At 50.6% G+C, this 22,203-nt stretch overlaps 1 protein-coding gene across 1 annotated transcript in view; it reads left to right on the top strand.

Moving 5' to 3' along the window:
• The first annotated feature begins 21,218 nt into the window (after positions 1–21,218).
• Positions 21,219–22,203, top strand: part of DNAH17 (dynein axonemal heavy chain 17) — a 108,669-nt gene continuing 107,684 nt past the window's right edge. Inside the window, exon 1 of the mRNA XM_036910419.2 lies at positions 21,219–21,565. Coding sequence (XP_036766314.2) covers positions 21,221–21,565 — 345 coding nt within the window. The 5' untranslated portion in view covers positions 21,219–21,220. The remainder of the gene's footprint in view (positions 21,566–22,203) is intronic.

Genomic DNA, 22,203 nt, shown 5'->3' with positions numbered 1-22,203 from the left:
CTCTGGTGGCTATGCACACAGCACCCCACACTCTGGGTTTATACTAGTCTTAAACTTTTATCTTAGAAAGAAACATACTTTTCCTGCATCCCAGGCCTTTTCATAGACATCTTTTGTTTGCTAGCCTGGTGATTCTCAGAGAAACTATCTGTGGCAAACGACCTGTTCTTTTGCTTTGTTTTGTTTTTAATATCCAATCCATTATAGGACCAATACTTTTAGAAATACAATAAAAATGAACTATCAGTAAAACACCTGTGCACTTTAGATGCCGTGGGAAGGTCAAGGTGTTGTCAGAGTCTCTGAATGCTCTCTGTCATGCTCTGAGCTCGCCGTGGGCCCAGAACAATTGATTCTCAGCCTGTTCCTGAGCATGGGCCAGGTGTTCCCACTAGTTTGTGAATGTTTATTGAACACTTCCTACATGCCAGGCACTGTTTTAGCTCATGGAACTTTACTTTTAATGGCGGGAGATAGACAATAAATAAGTAAATGAAACAGCATGTTAGGTGGTATGTTCCATGGGAAAATAAAGCAGCGTTGGGGGGTGAGGGTGCTGAGTTGGTTGTGTTTTTTTCTTCTTGGGTGGGGTCTCGCAAGTTTAAAAGGGGGTGTCAGGGATAAAAACTAATGATGTATATTGATCTAGAAAGGTGTGCATGGTTTTCCCCAGCAGTGAACACATTTGTATTTTAACAGGAACATTCTTATTAACAAACAAATAAAAAAGGTGCCCCGGATGAGAACTGAGGTCGACGCTGACTCGCAGGAAGACTATAGGGCAGGTCAACCCTGGGGTCCGGGAAACCCCTCTGCATTTGTGAAGGAAGAGCACAGGCAAGCCCTGAGGACTTCCTGAACAAAGACAGGAGCAGTGAGAAGAAGAGGAAAAACAAAAGGGGACAGAAAAGCCGCCCTGAGAAGCCAGGAACCTGCTGCCCATTTTGCTTAGCGAGAGGAAGCTTCTGGCTGGAGCAGTTGCAGAGTCAGCCGAGCAGGAGGTGGCACGGGAAGAGGCAGGTGAGTCCCACAGGCCTTAACGAGGAGCAGGTAACCTGGGGATCATGAATCCTGCCGTGATTAGCGATTCTTAAGCAATGATATGTGCTCATTGGCATTACCCCGTGGACTGGGTGTTCAACTATGAAGGAAAAGAGCAAAATTAAAGAATGTGCACGAAAGGTTGGAAACAGTGTCAAGGATGTCTAAAAGCCGCTGTGGGGTTAGGGATCTTGTAGTATTTTTTTAGCTTTTAGGGTGATAAAAAGAATAGCGTGAGAACATGTGAGTTTATAGTTCCACTTGGCAGTACGTAAAATGGAGACAGGAGATAACAAGAGGTAGGTGTCTTTGCCACCCATTATACACACAAGGACTGCTCCCAAGCCCACCAATATTAACTCAATCCTCATGGCCACCCCCCTTTCAAAATGAGGTGTTGAGAGGTTGGCTGGCCTAGGTGTGGGCAAGCTGGTGTCACAAACCCTGGTGATTTGGTTCCATGTCTGGGCTCCTACCCACTGCAGCCCCCCAGATGCACCCCAAATCCCTCTAGGAAAGTTGGGGGAAGCTGTCCTGGGTGGAAGGAACAGCCAGAACACTTAGGGTGCTGTTCCTACAGTACCCGGGAAGCCCCAGCTCAGCCACTCAGAGATGGGTGTCCAGGACAAACCAGCACCCCAGGTAGGCTCCCCACACCCAGGGACCAAAACAGAAACATGTAGAAAGCCACCCACCATTTCTGCAGTGGCAGCCTGAGACCAGCACATTAGGGTGAAAAACCACTGTCTGGGTTCCCTTGGCTGAGGAAGGGGGCACAGAGCCCAAGAACCATAGCGGGTGAGGCCCCGGCCCATCTGAGGTCGGCCTCTCTCCCTGGCCACCCCATCCCTTCGTGGAATGAACGAAGACACCTGGCCAAGGAAGTGCAGGCTGTTTACCCAGAGCCGGAGCCAGAGCCGGAGCTGGCAGAGCAGGAAAGCTTGCAGTGGAACAGAGGGAAGGCCTCAGGTGCGCCCCCGAGGGAGGCTGCTGGCGGTGGGCTGATTGGAGAGCCGGGCATCCTTTGCAGTTGGTGAGGGGCACATTTGTTTCTTCCCGGTTGGCCCTGAGGTGAAAGCAGGACAAAAATGAGGGCAGCATGTGGTCACTGACTACGTCCTGACTGCTCTGGCCCGACTGATGCAGGGGTTACGGTCAGAGTTTATTATCATAAACGGCCAGGCCTTGGTCAGTCTGTACGTTCAGTCTCCCATGCTAATTGAGTAAGTTCTCCAAAAGCCAGCTTCCCCGAATTCTGCACCGCTCTGGTGGGCAGCGTGCTATAGGTTCACTGTGCTTCTGGAAGTGGACGCACAGGCCCGGGTGCCAGGCAGCCTTACACTCTGGAGAGCTGTGTCGTGGTCATTTCCCAAGGGGCTGCGGCCGAGACCTGCCCCAGTCCTCTCTGTGGGGGGCCAAACTGAGCCCCAGGAGCCCTCGCCCCCAGCCACTCACAGTCCTCCAGCCGTTTAGCTCGGAGGCCGGGAGCTTGGGGCTGGGAGTGGGCAGTACTCATGCCCTCTGGCTCCTTTGGACAGACTTGGGCTCCATCAGAGGACACGGGCTCCTCTGTCCAGGCGTTTCATCTGCCTTGGAAGAGGCTGTCAGCCCCAGCCTGCAGGATGCCTGCACGGAGAGAGTGCAGGCAGAAAGCGCAGACCTACACCGAGAAGCACGGAGCTGTGTTCTCTCCACCCTTAGCAGCACATCCTTGCCCTGTATAAACACACCGCAAGTCTTGGAAACAAGTCCCAGCAGCCCCACACAGGACCTCACAAGCAGTAGGCCACCCATGTGTGTTTTGAAGAAACAGTGGGGAATGCGTGTAGCAGTTAATGAGCCCATCTTTTAAAGGTGTCATTTGTTTTGCAAATCCAGAGATATAAACTGCATGAGCTCTGCTTTGCTCTTTGCTGATAATTTCCATTTGCCTTGTAGGGGAGACTATAAGCTGTGTGCAGGTCTGAGCTCACCAACACTTAGCTCCTTTCCTTACTGGGAGTCAGAAATAGGTGGGGGCGTCTGTCAGCACAAAGGCTTGTAGGGAGGTAGAAATCTCCACCTGACCCCCACACACCTTGGTGCCGTCTGCATTCGCTCCCTGTTTCATTAAAGCTGTGTATAACCTTGGGCAGATTCCAAAGCTGTATAGGTTACTTTTTAGTGTTAGAAATGTCTCATTTTCAGGTTTCAGAGGCCCAGAGGTCTAAATCATAACTTTGACCTCTATCCATTAAAAGCCTTCTCCCTGCTGCCTATTCCCTTCCCATCTCTCCGCACCCGCCCTCCCCCTTCACCTCCCCCAGCTCTCTGCTCTGGCCTGGCTGGGAGGGGACGTCAGTGTACTGGCTGATGTGACCGAATTTAAACCTACCACTTGCTCTTTGTTTTCACTTGCCCCATCTGTCTTCTTCTTCCCTTCTCTCTATTTTCCTACTTTCTTTTAGCTGAAGTCTTTTGTTTTACCTCCATGGTTGTCCTACTGGCTTGGCTCCTATGGACTGAACTGTGTCCCCTCAACACACATGCCCCCTGTGCTGGTGTTGGGGGTGGATCTTTGGGCGGTGATTTGGTTTAGAAGAGGTCATGAGGGTGGGGCCTCAGGCTGGGATAAGTGCCCTTTTAGGAAGAGATATCAGAGCTCCCCTCCTGTTTGCTTGCTCTGCCCTGTAAGGGCACAGCCAGAAGTCAGCTGTCTGCAACCAGGAGGTGTGACCTCACCAAGAAACAAATCCACCGGCACCTTGACCTTGGACTGCCCAGCCTCCAGAGCTGTGAGAAGTAAATGTCTTTTCTTTAAGCCACCCCATCTGTGGCATTTTTTATAGCAGCCTGAGCTGGTAAGACAGTGGCTGTTCCTGTTGTCTTTTAGTGGTTGCTGTAAAATTACAATATGTTAGCTACTTGGCTTTACTTATGCAGGTAACTATACAAAAATACATGTGTCTATTGCAATGTCTGCAATTTACTGGAAGATACTCCAGCCTCCTCAGTGTGCCATCATCTATAGGTCGGAGAGTTGAAGTGTTAACCTAGGAGTTGTTGGCTAACTTGCTGTCCTAAATGGAATGCACAGCCCTGGTGGTCAGCTGGCGTTTTATCAGAAAGGGCCACCATCTAGAGGTGGCAACCACATATCCTTCCATTCCCTGTTATCCAGTCCACAGCTAGCACTTTGCCAATATGTACCTATGAGAGCATTTAAAATAATTATTTTTAATTTCTGAAGTTGGAAACCTGATAGTGACCATGACAGGTATGTGAGTCAGTCAAAATTCAGAGACATTCCCCACTCCCACATGGAGAGTCTACCCGTCCACTCTGCCCTCAGGCAAGGCAGCTGTGAACCCTAACAGGCCCTGCGTCCAGCCATGGGTGCAGGAGGACTTCTGACCGCGTCACTAGCCAGAGGCGGCAGGGCCTGCCCCGTCTGCACCAGGGGCGTCCTCAGAGCACCCAGTCAGAGCCGGGATGTCAGTCCTGCGCGTAGGCTCAGTGAACGGGTTAGTGCCTGCTCTGCTGACTGAAGTTCATCTACTGAGTGTCATTCTGTGTGGTGGAGTCCAGTCTGAGCCTTGCTTCTGGATGCATGAGGTTGTGCAGGGCTAACTCTCCCCACTCAGACTCTATTTTTGGTCGCCACTGTCATTAAGCAAAAGAACTTTCCAATTGTGTATGATACGGTCACATCAGCACTTAACTAAGCTCCTAGAGATCCGGAGGCTGAGTTACTTCACTGACTCTGCTTATTAAACCATGATACTAATTGTTCAGTGTCACCTACCAATTATGTAATTTTTAAAAAAACTTGGCTCATAGATTTCCATCTCCCCTCATGTTGGTCAAGTTTTCTTATAAACTAATGGGAAAAAGATGTTGTATTTTAAAATGTTTAACAGATCAGTTAAAATACCACTAGAACAGTCCCCATGAGGATTTCTAAAGAAGTACAAAGATTATTTGAAGTGAACAAATACAAGAATTTTTAACAGGTGAAAGAATTATATTTGGCAACAAGATTAACATAACCTGGGAGATAATTTTTAATATCTGTTTTCAGAATAATAGGGTTTATAGGAAGGATTTCTTTCAAAAGTGGTTATTTTCTCATTCCTTGTTAAAACATTCTTTGCATTAGAGAAGCAGATGTGTGTGTGTGTGTGTGTGTGTGTGTGTATGTTTACATATCTTCTGGGTAGCAATTTGCTGACAAAATGCTGCAAAAAATTACTGAGAGGAATTTTAAAAGACATACATAAATGGAGACATATACCATGATCATGGATCAGAAGACTCGATACTGTAAAAGTGCCAATTCTCTCCATATTCATCTAGATTCAATATAGTCTTAACACACCAGAAGCTTTAAAAAAAATAGAAATCGACAATCTGATTGTAAAATTTTTAAGGAAATATAAAGGACCTAAAATAACAAAAATAACTGTGAGAATGAACTAATTTGGAGGGCTAACCATACCTGATTTTAAGACTTATTATAAAGTTACAGTAATCAAGGCAGTGTAGTATTGGCATAAAGACAGACAAATCGGTTGGTGGAACAGAACAGAAGTTATAGAAATAGACACAAGTAACCACGATCAGTTTATTTACAATAAAGGTAGAGGGCAACTCAATAGAGCAAATATAGTCTTCCCCACCAATGGTGCTGGAAAACTGGGCATCCATATGCAAAAGTATAAGCCTCCACCATATCTCCCATTTTGAAATTAACTCAAAGTGGACAATAGACCTAAATCTAAAATCTAACACTCTAAAACTCCTGAAAGAAAACATCAAAGAAAATTTTTGTATCCTTGGGTGAGACCAAGATTTTATAGATACATCAAAATCACAATCCATACTTGGAAAATTAATGGATTGAACTTCATCAAAATTATGAACTTCTGGTCTTTGAAAGAAACTGTTAAGAGAATGAGAAATCGACCTACAGATGAGGATAAAATATTTGAAAATCACATATCTGCTAAAGAATCTATAACTAGAAAAGACAAAGAGCCCTCAAAACTCGGTAGGAAAACAACCTAATTTAAAAAATGGACAAAGGATTTGAACTGACACTTCACCAAAGGAGAGATACAGATGGCAATTAAACACATGAAAAGATGCTCAACATACCCATTAGGGAAATGCAAATTAAAACTGCAATGAGGTATCATACACACCTACTAGAATGGATAAAATTTAAAAGCCTGACCATACCGACTCCTTGTGAGGAGGAAATTCATATATTGCTAATGGAAACAACACTTTGGAAAACAATCTGGTAGTTTCTTAAAAAGTTAAACATTTACATTTGGTATGATGCAGTAACCCTACTCAGATATTTACCCAAAAGAAATAATAACATTACATAAATAACAAATAGTGGCTGTATACATATGTCAAAACTCATCAAAATGTGTACCTGGAAGGGAGAGTTTTACTACCTATAATTTGTATCTCAAAACCTGAATTAAAACATCCTTTCATGATAAAAACCCTCAATCAAGTGGGTATAGAGGGAAACATACCTCCACATAACAAAGGCCATATATGACAAGCCCATAGCTAACATCATACTCTGTGATGAAAGGTTGAAAACATTTTCTCTAAGATCAGGAACAAGACAAGGTTGTCCACTCTCACGTCTCCCATACAGTATGGTACTGGAAGTCCTAGTCAGAACAACCAGGCGAGAAAAAGAAAAGGCATTCAAATGAGAAATGAAGCAGTAAAGTAAAATTGTGTCTGTTTACACATGACATGATCTTATATGTGGGAAATCCTGAAGATACCACCAAAAATGGTTAGAACTAATAAACAAGTTCAGTAAAGTTTCAGGATACAAAATCAACAACAAAAATCACTTGTGTTTCTACACACTAACAATGGAACATCTGAAAAAGAAAGGAAACCATCTCATTCTCAACAGCATCAAAAACAATAAAATACTTAGGAATAAATCTACCCAAGGAGGTAAAATACCCACACACCAGAAACTATATAACTTTGATAAAAGACCTTGAAGAAGACACAAGTAAGTATGATGATACTCCATGTTCATGGATAAGAAGTTAATATTGCTAAAATATTCATAATGCCTAAATCTACCTATAGATTCAATGCAATCTCTAAATATTCCAGTGGCATTTTTCATGTAACAAAAAGTCCCCAAATTTGTAAGGAACCACTAAAGACCCCAAATAGCCAGAACAATCTTGAGAAAGAAAAAATCTGGAGGCATCACATGTCCTGATGTCAAACTATATTTCAAAGCTATACTAATCAAAATAGTGTGGTACTGGCATAAAAACAGACCCATAAACCAGCGGGACAGAATTGAGGGCCCAAAAATAAACCCATATAAATGCATATATGATCAACTAATGTTTGACAAGGGAGCCAAGAGTACTCATGGGGAAAGGATAATCTCTTCAATAAATGGTACTGGGGAAACTGTATATTCACATGCAAAAGAAATAAATTAGACCCCCATCCTACACCACTCACAAAAAGTAACTCAAAATGTATTAGGGACTCAAACATAAGACCTAAATCTGTAAAACTTCTGGAAAAAATACAGAGGGAAAAGGCTTCTTGGCTTTGATCTTGGCAATAATTTTTGGATATGAAAGCAAAAACATAAGCAGCAAAAGCAAAAATCAACAGAGGATTGCATTTAACTAAAAAGCTCTATACAGCAAAAGAAACAATCAACAAAATGAAAGACAACTTATGGAATGGGAGAAAATATTTTAAAACCATGTATCTGGTTTAATTAAATGGGTTAATATCCAAAACATACAAAGAACTCATACAACTCAATAGAAAAAAATTCCAAGTAAAATATGGGCAAAGGATCTAAATGGACATTTTTCCAAAGAAGCCACGCAAATGGCCAACAAGAATATGAAAATGTGCTCAATATTACCAATCATCAAGGAAAGGCAGATCAAAGCCACAATTAGACGTCATCTTACACCTGTCAGAATGGCTATTCTCAAAAAGACCAGAGAGAACAAACGTTGGCAAGGATACACACACACACACACACGCGCGCGCGCGCGTGTGCAATATTACTCAATTGCAATATGCAATATTACTCAATCATGGAACAGAGAGAAGTCCTGCCATTTGTGGCAGCATGGATGAATCTTGAGAGCATTATACTAAGCGGAATAAGTGAGACAGACAGAGAAAAACAAATACTGTATGACCTCAGTCATATGTGGAATCTAAAAAAGTCAAACTCATAGAATCCGAGAGTAGAATGGTGGTTGCCAGGGTTTGGGGTGGGGGAAAGGAGATGTTGGTCAAAGGGCACAAAGTTCCAGTTATAAGACGAACAGTCCTGTGGATGTAGTGTACAGCATGGCGACCACAGACGATATTGCGTCCTATGACTGAAAGTTGCTGAGAGTAGACCTTACATGTTATCATAACAAAAAAAATTGTGATGATGTGAGTGATGGATGTGTTAACTAACCTTATTGAGGGAATCATTTCCCCATGTGTATGTGATCCAGATGATCACATTGTACCCCTTAAACTCACACAATGTTATACTATGTTAATTATATCTCCATCTTTTTAAAACCTTGAATTAAAAAAATAATAATTAATGCCTAACAAACAATACCAGACCTCCAAATCAGGAAGTGTTCAAGCAATTTTTTTTTTGTTACAAGAAAGGTCATTTCATTACAAAGTTCCTTGTACCCCTAACAAATTAGATTTTTTTAAATTTAGATGCCACTGTTTCATCTTTGTCATCCAGGTAGACATTGTCTTGTATGTTTCATAAAGTATGTATTAATACTACGGAACATGAATATAAATTCCAAAACAAACAAAAATATATTCCCGGGGGTGGGTTGGGGGCGCATGCCCAAGTATGGTTCACTGAGGGTGTCCACCAGCAAAGTGGGGGGGCAGGGTCTCCCCGAGGGCCCCAGCGCTCTCTCTGGTTTTGTGGATTTTTTCGCTGAAGCGACCTGAAAATGCAGGCCGCTGAGAACGGGGGGCCCAGGAATGTGACATCCTGAACTAAGAGTTCTCTGGTTTATACGTGAGGAAAGGGGGCAGTTGGGTGAGAACGTGTTTCCCCGCAGGGACTTGGGTTTAGGCAACAGATAAAAGGCGAGGGCCCCAAAGCAACCACGGGGCAAACCCACGGATTCGGGAGAGTGGGCTGTACGTTCCTGGCAATTCAATAGTCCCGGCAAAAAAGCGAATTGGAAATTCATAACCGACGTGACTTCCGGGGAAATACTGTAAACCAGCGGGTGTCCCCAGCCAAGCAAAGCCACCTGCGAATCAGGCATTCGCCCGTTCTTGGGCCGCGCGCCAGGCAGGTACGGATTCGGAAGGCTCAGAAGGGCGTCCTCCGCTTCCTTTCCTTGGGCTCCAGACGCCCCACCTTCCCCGCGGGGCCTGCTCGCTGGCTCAGGCAAAAACGACTGCGGGGTCGTTCGCGGGGTCCGACGGCAGGGGGCGAGCGAGCGCGGAGGTGCAGGGCGGAGAGCAGGCGCCGGGGCCGGGGCGGGAGGGGGCGGCTCCCGTCTTGAGAGGGGCAGTCCCGACTTCCAGCCCGGTAGGAGCGCGCCGGTAGGGAGGGGAGACCGGGCGGGCCCCATGCAAAGAACGTTCCCGGGGAGGCCAAGGGGCGGAAGGCCACCCCCCGGGGTGGGGCGGGGGGTAAACCTCAAGGGGAGGAGCCCCGTGGGAGCCCGGGCTTGTGTCTTGGATTTTGCTCCATGAAAGTGTCATTTGGGTTTTACTTACAGTGACTTCTTCAAATACGAGTTGTTTTTAATCATGACAAAGAGGAAAACAGAAGCTGGGGTTCCCGTTTGCATCCCCTAACGTTGAGGACTCTGAATGGGGCCAGGGGGAGGCCCAGGGCCGGCCTTCAACATCCTGGGACGTCAAAGGGGGCCTGGGAGCCCAGGGATGAACGGGGCTGGGCATGCGGGGAAGGCCAAGATCAGGAGGGAATAGGGCTTTGCTCCTGGCAGGACGCCGGCGCTTTGGGTAGGGGCTTCTCGGGGGGCTTTGTAGGGTCAGAATCACGCTGCAGTCAGGGTACAGAGGCCCAGAGGGGGTGATGCATCCCAGGACTGTGACCCTGGTGTGGGGAGGGGGCAGCCGTGGATCTTAAAGAGCAGGTGCACGGGGTGCACGGGGAGGGAGGGAAGTCCCCCAATGACGCTGCTTCCACGGGGGATGCCTGGGGGGTCCCCTGGATTTGGTTCAGTGTTCACACACCCTCATTGCAGAGGCTGCTTCTTTTCCCTTCTTTTTTTTTTTGTTGTGGTATAATACATGTCAAATTTACCATCTTAACCATCTTAAAGTGAACCAACCATTCAGTGGCATTTAGTACATTCACAATGTTGTGCATCTCTCACCTCTTTTCAGTTCCAGAACTTTTTTATCACCTCAAAAAGAGGCCCTATACCCATTAGTAGTTACCGGTGTTCTCTCCTCCCCCAGCCCCTGGGAACTACCAGTCTCTATGGATCTGCCTGCTCTGGACATTTCTTATAAACGGAATCACACAATACGTGGCTGTGGCTCTTTCTTAAATATCATGTTTGAAAATTTTTCTCTTCCATTAAAAACTGTGGCTTTAAATAGCATCAGTGATGGCTCCAGGGCCGTTTCTACCTGCCCCTCTGCCCCTGGAGTGGGGGGCTTCCTGTGGCCTGGAAGAGCATGCACATCACCTGGGGATGGGGTCACATACAGGGTCTGGTCGTGGGAGGGTCGTCTTCTCACCAGAGACCCAGGTGGCCTGGTCAGAGGAGCACCCTTTAGGGGTCAAAGAACTTAAAATAAAGCTTTGCATCAAAATAGTCCCTTGAGGGGCTGAGCCGGCAGCGTTTGATGAATTGGAGAATCAGATGCCAATCCTGGCTGCGCTAATTGCAGAAGGGGTGTCCTGAGAAAGTGCCTGGCCTCTCTGAGAACCGTAAGGGAATTCTGGATTCCTGAGAGGCCCCAGGGAACGGCCAGCGCTGTCACTTCACCTGCAGTCCATGCGGGCGGCCCGCCCGTCCCAGAGTGTCAGGGCTTCCCTAGCTTTAGTTCTGCAAGTACCTCGCGCCTGGGGAATCCCTCCATCTCCCTGAATTATTACTGTTTGCTTTACACTAGCAGAGAAAGACACAGAAGAGAGAGGGGCCCCTGGGACTCACGCTCCTCATTTCTCAGGAAGCCTCCAGGGCCAGAGGCCAGGCTGAAGGGAACATGCTGCGGGTGATAAATCTCCCGGTCACCGTGGTGATCAGCCGGGGGAGTCAGGAAAGGCAGCCTGCAGAATCCCAGCCTGCTTCCCATCCACGCCCAGATAAGCTGCCCCCTTGGGGAGCCGGGCGGCGCAGGAGCCCTGTCACAGTGGAACGAATGTCCTTGGGGAGATTTAGAGACAGTCAGGCGAGCGTCAAACCACAGGCAGGAAATTTCATCTCCAGACCTCATTCAAATTCTTCGTTCCTGACTCATTACATTCAAAGCACGTTTAATTTTGCAGACAAGGCTGAGGACACCCAGGGCCAGCTCTCTCTCTCCCTTCCCCTCCCAGGCAAAACAGGGCAGACGTCAGCGTGCACCCAGGGTGTGCGGGCGGGCTGGTGCTGTTTTCGCGGGAGAAGCCCGGGGGCCTGCAGCCCTTGCCACACTGCTTCGCCGCTCAGATATTACTCAGAGCCCTTGATTTTCATCTTGGAGATGTTTTTTTCCAGTATGAGATACTATAAACTAAGTCATTTGAAGGGAAGATAATTCTATAACACAGTTCAATTTTTAAAAAATATTCCAAAGAAAAGTGATCCTTTAAAGAAAGAAATAGTTGATATTTCCAGGTCTCTGTAGAAGCTGCGCTGGAGAGACCACAGGTCTCCTAAAGCCCAGCCTGTCCTTGAATGCCCCACCCCTCAAGATACACCGTGTGCTCCGGTGGGTGACACGCACATCATGAGCAGCCTGCACAGAAAAAGACGGTCAGGAGCCGGGCAGAGAAAGAGGCCACCCGGTCAGGAGTGGCCCCAGGGCCTCACAGGACCTTCTCTGGAAGAAGGCGAGGGACGTCCAAAGCCTGTCCCCTTAGGCAGATGGTCAGCAGTGAACAAGCTTTTGGGCTGCCTGGGCCTGGGGGTGCATGCTGCCTCCGGGGCCCAGGGTGGCTGTCTGTGCAGGTTCTGAGCCCCTCAGCAGTAGTTCTGGGGTGCTGCCCTGCTGCCCTCTGGAAAACACTTGCCTCTGACTCGAATCTGTCTGAATTTCTAACTTGTTTTGTCCTCAGTTGTTCCTGCTGCAGCGAGTCAGGGGCAACAGACTCGCTACTGCAGGGCACTGGCCTCCCCGGACCAGGGGTTCCCCGCCCTGCCCACACTTAGACCCAAAGGGCAGCTTTGAAAACCTGGATGTTTGGTCCTGACCCTCAGGAGGTGGGGCCCAGCGCCATTCATTTCGGAAGCTCCCAGGTTGGTTCTGCTCCGCGTCCACACAGAGATCCACCGCTTTGGGCTACACCTGCTCCTCAGGTAACTGTGGGGCTGGTTGGGATCATGATCAACCCCAAAGAAAGGGATTCGAGACCTGGCCCAAGGAGGAGGCCTGTGCTCACGCTGTGGCATTAGAATCTCCGGGGGCCTTGTGAACACACACACCGCAGGCCCGGGCCGGGGGCCTCTGCTCCGGCAGGTCTGGGCTGGGCCGGGGAGCCTGCATCCCGAACTGGCCCCCGGGGGCTGCGGCTCTGCTACGGGGACCCCACTCTGAGAGCCACTGTCTAGAGAGTGGAACACACATGAAAGGCTTGGCTGGAGCACTTTTAAAGCATAGAAGTGAAAATTATGGAGCGTTTATTTTATCTTACATTTAATAAAAATATGGATTGAGGGTGTCCTAAATTCTTGGAAGAAACACAGACTGAACTGAGTGTGAATGTGACTGAAGTGAGGAAGCAGAGGCAGAAGGACAGGGCGATGGCCTGGCACCACTCACAGCTGCTTCTGATGGACACAGGGAGCTGGCAGGAGGGCAGCTGCCAGCTGTTTGGCACAGCCCCTGGTGACATAGCCAGACAGGGGACCGGGCCCCATGCCGTGAAGGCCCCCTTCTGGAAAACCCTGGGTGACCTAACTAGCTGACCCCCTGAGTAGCCTGTCGCCTCTCCCGAGCCCCAGCTCCACTCTTATGCTTCAAGATAGCCAATGACAGCGGCCCCCAAAGCCTCAGACACCCCACCCTGAACCCCAGTAAAGGCAGAGCCCGGGGTTGCTGTGCTGTGGCTCCCACTCATTCCCAGTGACCCCGCTGTGTGGTCCCAGCTGTGCCTGTACCCCCCAGGGCTTGTGAGTCATGAATCCTGTCCCTTAAAGGTCCTGGTAGTTTTGCTGAAGTGAGTCCTTTGTGTACAAGGGTCCCAGGCAAGTGCACCACCATCCGTGGGCTGGGACCTCACCACAGGCCTCCCTCTGCCTGCAGAGAACTCAGTGCCGCAGACCCAGCGCAGGGAGGGAGGAGCCCTGAGGACCAACACCCCCTGCTCCCCCAAACTCAGAGCCTCTCATTAGACTGTCTCCCAGAGCAAACGTGGGCCGGCCCCTCTGAGCCCCCGTTCTGACAGGCCTGTCCTTGGGGCTGGTTCCTCGCTGCCAGCCTGTGATGTCTCGGTCCTAGGCTGCCTTTAGCAGGGGCCCCCATCCCGTGGGTGTCTCCTGTCAGTAATTTTCCATCCAACAAGCCCCTCAGTGCTCAGTGCTATAGATGCCCAGCTATCTCTGCTGCATTCAGGGTTGAGGACAGCTGTTTCCTCTGTCACAACACTGCTGAATAAAACCTGTCCCTGTCCCCTTGAACTGGTGTCTGGCCTTGTTTCTCCTTGACCAGCCTCCATCAGGCTTGCCTGTCACAGCCCGGCCTCCATGGGGGGCACCCCCCCAGCCCATCTGCCCTGTATGAGCAGAGGCCGACTGCCCGCAGTCCTCACACTGACCCTCCCTGTCCCCCAGCCTGGACGGCTTGGGGTCCATGCATTTCCATGCCCTGGGGGCCTTACCACAGGCTTGCCCAACGGAGACCCCCAAACGAGAAAAGGTCCCCAGGCCTCCACGGTGCCTACCCTTTCGGTGACTTTTGGAAACTAGCAGGACAGGGATGCTTCTCTGGCCACACTGCCCTCCTGTGACAGGAGAGTCCCCTGTTGCGCCGGCCTGGCAGGCAGGGGTCAGCCCTCCCTTCCTGCCAGTGCCAGGGGCAGGGATGAGCCCGGGCGGGGGGGACAAAGGCTGCCTGTGCTCCGTGTCCCCTCTGCCGGAACTCAGCGTGAGGCGCAGGGCAGGGCCAGAACAGGCGGAGGGAGGGCTGGCCCGGCCCCCCGCTGTCTGCCAGCACCCCCAGCAGGGAAAACCGTGCTGCACCTGTCAGCAACGGTGGGCGTGTCCGTCATGAACTTGTCTGCCAAGCTCACCCAGCAGGGAGGCTAAGGGCCCCCGGGACGGTGAGCCCATAGATCGATTGTGCTCCTGGGCTGTGGCCGCTGGAGCAAAGGGAGTGAGCCGGTGATGCGCCTCAGCTGGGGGCCGGGCTGCCGATAGCGCAGGCCGCCCGCAGCTCCGCCCCAAACGCAGTTCCCAGGTGGGAGCCGCACACGCGCTGCCCCGGCCCTTTCCGAAAGTCCTGCTGTTCCCGCTACAGCGCGGACGGTGTGTCCACACCAGAAAAGCTGCGAACCATGCGCCCTTCTGTACCCCCGTTGCTCAGGTAGGACCTCAGGTGTGACCCACCAGAAAGCTGAGAAGCTCTGTCCACATCACTTGCGAGTCTCCCTCACCCCAGGTAGAGGGCCCACCCCGTGGCTTGGACGCTAGGGCTGCGGTTTGAGGGCGAGGGGCCGTCCCCCCGACTCCCCGCCACACCCAGGGTTTCGGCGCGAGATGTCGGCTCCTCTGTGTCTCAGGGCCGCACGGACCCTGGGGAAGCGCAGCCACAGGGCAAGTTAGACCAGCTGAAACCTTGGTCAGGGGTTTCCAGGAAGGGTGAGGGGCTCTAAAGGAAGGAAGGGCCCCACGGTCAGAAGAGTTTGGGGGAACGCTGGGTGAGACGAGGTCTCAGAGGTCTGCACCGCAGGGCTCCTCCAAGTCGGCTCCTTCCGCGGCATCCACGGAGGCCCAGCTGGGGGTGCTGGGGTGGCCATGCTCATCGCGAGGGTCGGGCACTAGAAGGGCGAGCGGATAACTGATGTCCCGGTGCTGCCGTCACGGTGCTGGAGGGTGTGTGGCGGCAGCTTGGGCCAGAGAGCAGTAGCCGTGGAGGAGGTGGGGCTGTGGATGGAGGGGATCAGGACCCAGCTGGTGCCCGAGCCACTGAGTCGGGGAACCCCGAAGGAAGACCCGGTGTGTGGGGCACGGGAGCAGGGTGGGGAAGGGAGGAGGGTCATTCTGTGCACACTGAGTTTGAGGTGCCCATGGGGTTTCAGGTGGCAGCCTCGAGCTCCGAGCCTGGGTCTGGGCCAGTGTAGTGGAGACTGGGAACTGCCTGTAGGGCGCTTCGTCCACCCAGCCTCCAAGTCCGAGGGGACCCAGGGGTGCCAGAGGGAAGCAACACCGCAGCCCCCCCCACTGGTCCCTGGGCGGCGTTGCCCAGGTTTCTCGCTGATGACACTCACCCCCTCTGCCTCCACTCCTCCCCTTGCCAGGCACCGTGGGTGGAGAGAAAGCCAAGCAGGAATGAAGGGTGAGGACAGATGGCGGCGTGAGCGGCAGTGACGGGGAGCAGGGCCGGAGGGCAAAGTGAGCCTGAGGAGAGTTTTTCTCTCAGACGGTGGCAGCTTGCACGTGGTTCAAATGCGACAGTGGGACAGGAGAGGTCTGCAGACAGACAAGAGGGCAGGCAGGAGGGGGGACCCAGGCTTGGGAAGGGCTGACTGCGAGGAGGGCTGCCCCTCTGGTCCATCCGTTTGGTTGTGGACAATTTAGGAAGTTGCTTCTGATGGTAAAAGGTGAGGTCACCTGCTGAGGGGGAAGAGAAAGGCCAGGGACTTGAGGAAAAGGAAGGTTCTGGAGCACAGCGGAGTGTGTTGACAAAAGAGTTTGTAATGAAAGAGAAAGCAACCCAGCCAAAATGCCAGGGTGCGTGGGCCTCGGTGAGTGGACAGTGACTTTCCACGGCAGTGCTCAGGTGCCCAGGTGCCAGTGCAGCTGAGGTGGCTGACCCCCGTTACCAGCGGGCATGAGGAAAGGCCTGGGGGTGACACGCGGCAGCCCTGGGGTCTGACAGGCCAGGATGGATGGGGCAAGGGAGGTGTGCACAGGGCCGGAGGGGCTGACCGAAGTGGGAGTAATGAGGGGTCTGGCGGCCAGGGGACTGCTGACGCCGTCTACACAGCCCTGGGAGTCCCCTGGGGTCACGTGGTGGGCCGGGATGCAGGGGAATAAAGTCTGACAATTATCCAGAACCAGAGTCTTGGGCGCATGCGAGATGTGAAGGGGGTCAAAAGCCGCAAGCCTGGGTCTCTAGGTGAAGCGGCATTTTTATGTGTGGTGACATACACACAGCACAAAATCCGCCCTCTTGACGGCACGAGCGCAGCTCAGTGGCATCGATCCCACTCACGCTGCGGTGGAACCACCGCCTTCAGATGTTTCTCACCCTCCAAAACTGAAGCTCTGTCCCCACAAACGCTAGCCCCCCACCCGCCTCCCCAGCCCCCAGCAGCCTGCCTCTATGAATGTCACCCCTCCGGGGCCTCCCAGGGGTGCATTTCCCTGATGGCTAATGATGGTCAGCATCTTTTCATGTGCTCAGCGGTCATTTGTCTGTCTTTCCTGGGGAGTGTCTTCCCGTATCCTTTACCCATTTTAAATTATGTTGTTTGTGTCTTTATTACTATGTTATGAGTTCTATGTATATTCTGAATACAAGTCTCTTAAATCTATGGTTTGCAAAGATTTTCTCTCATTCCATGTGTTGTCTTTTCACTTTATTTTGTCCTTTAAAGCACAAAAGTTTTTAATTCTGATGTTTCCAAATTAATTTTTTTCTTTAGTCACTTATGCTTTTGGTGTCATGTATAGGAAAGCATTGCTTCATCCATGGTCATGAAGTTAAATTATGTTTTATTCTAAGAATTTTGTTTAAGTCTTACAGCTCTTATATTTAAATATTGATGGCTAATGATGTTAAGCATCTTTTCATGTGCTCACCGTCATTTGTCTATCTTTGATCCATTTTTAATGAATTTTGTATATGGTATGAGGTAAGGGTCCAACTTCATTCTTTTGACATAGATTTCCAGTTGTCCCAACACCGTTTCTTGAAAAGACTGTTATTTCTCCCACTGAATTGTTTTGGCACAGTTGTTGAAAACCAAGTATGGGTGTATTTCTGAACTCTCAGTTCTATTCCGTTAATCAGTATGTCAGTCTTTATGGCAGTGCCACACTGCCTTGATTACTGTGGCCTCGTGGTAAGTTTTGAAATTAGTGTGAGTCCTCTGGCTTTGTTTCTCTTTTTCAATGATGTTTTGGCTATTTTAGATCCCTCACATTTCCCTCAGGTTCCCTCACTTCCCTCATTAAGAATCAGCTTCTCCATTTCTGCAAAGAGTAACTGGGATTTGGACATGGATCGTGTTGAATCTATAGATCAATTTGAAGAGAATTGTCTTCCAGTCCATGAACACAGGTATCTTTCCATTGATTTCTCTAATTTCTTTTAATGATATTTTGTAGTTTTCAGTGTGTAAGTCCTTGCACTTTAAAAAATCTATTCCTAAGTATTTTATTCTTTTTGACAATCTTATGAATGGAATTGTTTTCTGAATTTCATTATCGGGTGGCAATGAATGTTATCCTGGGAGAGGTCAGGATGCTGTAAGTCAGGATGTTATGATGTCTATCTTTCAAAGAAAAATAAAGGATGTTTAATAATCAAGATAATGAGGGGTAATAAAAATTATGTAATCAAGAAGATGGCACAAAAGGAAAAGAAAGGGAGTCTAGCAGAGGCAAGACAGATAATAAGCACTTAAATAAGACAGCAGATTCAAACTCTAATATATTAGGAATTTCATGAAATGGAAATGGACTAAATGGTCTAATTCAAAGGCAAAAATCATTCAGTGGAGTTTGAAAAATATTATAGCCCAAGTGCCTTCCTGCTGTGGCAGGTGGCGGAGGGTTGCTTATTTGCTGCACCACCACCGGTCACTCAGGTCCCGAGAAGGTTCCAGAAATCCCAAGAGGAGGCTTCCAGAGGTTCCATGGCAGTTGGAGCCCATCAAGGGAGCCGTTTCCTTTACTGGTCTGGGAAAGAGCTGCCCGTCAGTTCGCCCTGCTCTCTGCTGGAGCGACCGTTTGTCGTCACTGGTGAGTGGCCTTTATCGCATGAGGGTGCGCAGAGGCAAAGCTGAAGGGGTGCAGAGGTCACAGGTGGGGCCTAGGCCCTGGTGCACAGTGGACCCCTCACCTACCCCAGAAGTTGCTCTGTTCCTACTCAGAGCTGCTTAGGGCTCTGGCCTGGCCTGCAGGCTGCCCATGGCTCCCAGCCCACTTCCCCGTTCTGGGCAGGCAGAAGGGAGGCCGGGTGGAGAAGGGCCCGGAGAGGCTGGAGTGCGGACACCAGGGGCGGCTCTTCTCCTCCCGGCCTCTCCTCTCTCCCTGGCTTTTCCTGTCAAGACCTGAGGGCCTAGCATAGGGCCACCTCCCTGAGAAGCTGTCCTTGTGACCCCCAAATAACTGCGGTTATCCTCCAGAAGCACCACAGGGGACACTATTTGTTAACTGGGATCTCCTGCTTTACCAGAAAACACGGCTAGATGGGAGCTTGAGATAAGACCAGCTGATTAGGAGAAAGACCTGGGGGGACACCAAGACCTCTCTGATCTCGTACAGTATGGCTCAGGAGGGAGCCCCCTGGTACCATTCTTGGAAGGACACTTGGTTTTATAAAAGCCCAAATCTGCAAAATCAGCAAACCAGAGGATGTTTCCTTGAATTCCAGGAGCATTGCCAGCTTGGCAAGACTTACCATAAGCTGAAACCCTCAGGGCTTCCCTTGCATTCCTGTTCCCACATCTATACAATGAGGATCCGTGCGGTGTAATTTAGCAACTTGCACAAAGCCCCTGGGGGGTGCCTGCATCCAGTGGGTGTCCCCCAAATGCCCCTTTAGCTCTCCCTGTGTGCTGAGGGGTCTGCTGTGTCCCTTTCCATTCACAGCTGTGCCTGCATCAGACAGCTTTGCCCACTGACCACCAACACCTCCCTCGGCTCACTGTGTCTATTTTTTTTTGTTTTGTTTTGTTGTCATTAATCTACAATTACATGAAGAACATTATGGTTACTAGGCTCCCCCCTTCACCAAGTCCCCCACACATACCCCATTACAGTCACTGTCCATCAGCATAGTAAGATGCTGTAGAATCACTACTTGTCTTCTCTGTGTTGCACAGCCCTCCCCGTGTCCCCCATGCACTATACATGCTAACCGTAATGCCCCCTTTCATTTTCTCCACCCTTATCCCTCCCTTCCCACCCATCCTCCCCAGTCCCTTTCCTTTTGTTAACCGTTAGTTCATTCTTGGGTTCTGTGATTCTGCTGCTGTTTTGTTCCTTCAGTTTTTCTTTATTCTTATGCTCCATGTATGAGTGAAATCATTTGGTACTTGTCTTTCTCCGCCTGGCTTATTTCACTGAGCATAATACCCTCTTGCTCCATCCATGTTGCTGCAAATGGTAGGATCTGTTTTCTTCTTATGGCTGAATAATATTCCATTGTGTATATCACTGTGTCTATTTTATCTGAATTCTCTCATGGAGAAACTTGATGCTCTGAGAAAAACCAGATGGTGTGAATAGCATGCGATAGGCTTCTCCCTCCCGGCATAGAGTTATTTTGCCATAATATAGTGGACACAATAAAATACAACCTCTTTCATAGTATAGGTGTCTTTTTGGCGACTACAATCATCTTCAAAGCAGTGGCTCTGGTCAAACCAAAAGCCGGAATCTATGAGTGCTTCCAGCCTCGTCTGTCCACACAGACACTTAGCACAGTGCAATTGCCAGGCCTGGAACAGAAGGAAGCTCCTAGAATTGGGGCCAGAGGAATGACAGAGCTGCTGGCCTGACGCCCCCCTGTCAACCAGAGTCCACAGGCCCCCAGGGGAGCTGATCAGCCCCAGGATCCCCCAGAAATCTAGGAGCTGCCTGCCTCCTAGGCTGTGATAAGAGCAGGAGCAGGCTCAACTCTCCATTCAGCCAAGGAAGGACAGGCCCAAGCCTGCAGAACTCACTCTTCTTGCCTCCCCCACCCCTATTCAGGCCTGCTTGACAGAACCTGTCTTTATTTGGAATTTGAGTATTTTGTTCATTATGAATTTGTTTGCCCTAATTTTGATTGCTAAAGATATTGACATAGAGATTTGGGGCAGACCTTTAAATGCTGTGCCCTTGGGGAGTGGCCCAACCCCTTGTCCTGGAGGGACATCAGGGTGTTTTCTGAGCGATGCCCTCCCCACGTGGGTGTCTCTAAGGGGAACATAAGCAGCTTCTGGGGGACCAGTGGAAATCTGCAGTTTGATCCCTTTATGGGCATTTAGTGGGGGGCAGGGGTTGAAGGGCAGAGCATAAGCTGGGGGTCCCTATGGCCGGGGTCAGGACAGGAAGAGCATGGCTAGCTTCCCACCCCCTGCCTCTCCCCGAGCTTTGCTGTCTCTGAGGGATGAGACACCTTTCAGGCATCCCCTTCCAGGGCCTTCATCCTGACCTTCCATGTCTCATCTGGCCTTTTCCTGCCCATCACCTCGAAGCTGTCTTGCTACAATCATTTCCTTTCCTCTTTGTCTCCCATCTCCCCAGCCCTACCTTTCCCAGCGATCCTGTTAGCTGTGGGGTCATGACCGACACAGCCCTGCCCCACGGGGACGCCCCCCCAGTGGGGCAGGGGGCAGCTGTGCAGCCAGAGCAGCAGACGTGGCTCCGTGCCCTCACCCACCCCCAGGCCACCCTTGGCCGAAAGCCGTGCGTCCCTGACAAGCCTTTCTGTCCGTGCTTGGTTAGGGCAGGGACTTCACATGGTTCCAGGGCTAGGTGGGAAATGAGGTCCCAGGGCCAGTGCCGAGCAGTCTCTGTTCACTTAACAGGCGACCTCAGTGTAAGGAAACGTCAAGATGGCGATTACATCGGACGTCAGAGTAGAGTACCTGGAGGGAGTGGCTTCCGTCATCCTCAAGTTCAAGCCAGACAGGTGGGGCAAAATGATGGCCATGGAAGAGAACATGGCCCTATTCACCGAATTCTTTGAGAAGCCCAACGTCCTGGTTCTGGTGATGACGCTCAGTCCTGCTGGAGGGATCACACCCTGCCTGGGCTTCCCGGCGTCCCTCAAGTCCAAAGGGGTTTACTTCATCAAGAAGAGACCTGAGAACATCAGCAGGGACAACTACAGGGACGGTCTCATCTATGGGGACATAAGCCCCACGCCTGTGGACCAGCTGATCGCCATCGTGGAGGAGGTGGGTGTGCTCCAGCGGGCCTGAGCAGGGCAGCAGGGGGCGGAGGGCTCAGGAGGAACAGTTTGTTTCTCGTACTTTTGGTGGGTGGCCCAGACCCCCGCTTGGAAGGGTGGTCCACCCACCAGCAGCATCAGCCGCCCCGGGAGCCTGGGAATGCAGGAGCTCGGGCCCTATCCACCCAGGCGGCTGGGACACCTGCATCCTGGCGAGGCCTCCAGGTAACGCTGTGCTCTTGAAGGCGGAGAGGCCTCGGCCATCACCTGGTCCTCTCGCCATGCCGGGCATGGTCCCTACCCATCATCTTGGAAGGTGCAGGCCATTCCAGTACTGGAGATGGGTCTCCCCAGTTCCCAGGCTCTGAGTAAGGAAAGGGAAGTTCAGGGGGCTGCTTTCTGTGTCGGCTCACTGTCCAGCCTCCTCCCCGGCATCACCCTCAGCAGGGACAGCCCTCTCTGGGCGGTCAGACCTGACACAGTCCGGGTGACTTGGCTTTTCTGGTCGCTGCTGGTCCTCATCCGTGTAGTGGGTGTTTGCATCCCTGCCTTGTGCAGATTTGAAGCCAGAACCCAGGCCAGCCTTCCTCGCGTCTGGATGAAGTGCCTGGCAGGCCCAGAGCAGAAAAGCGCAGTGTCTGTATT

Source organism: Manis pentadactyla, chromosome 4, assembly GCF_030020395.1.
Source record: "Manis pentadactyla isolate mManPen7 chromosome 4, mManPen7.hap1, whole genome shotgun sequence".
Lineage (NCBI taxonomy): Eukaryota > Metazoa > Chordata > Mammalia > Pholidota > Manidae > Manis > Manis pentadactyla.
Note: the sequence above shows the minus strand (reverse complement) of the source record. Positions and strands in the feature narration are given on the sequence as shown.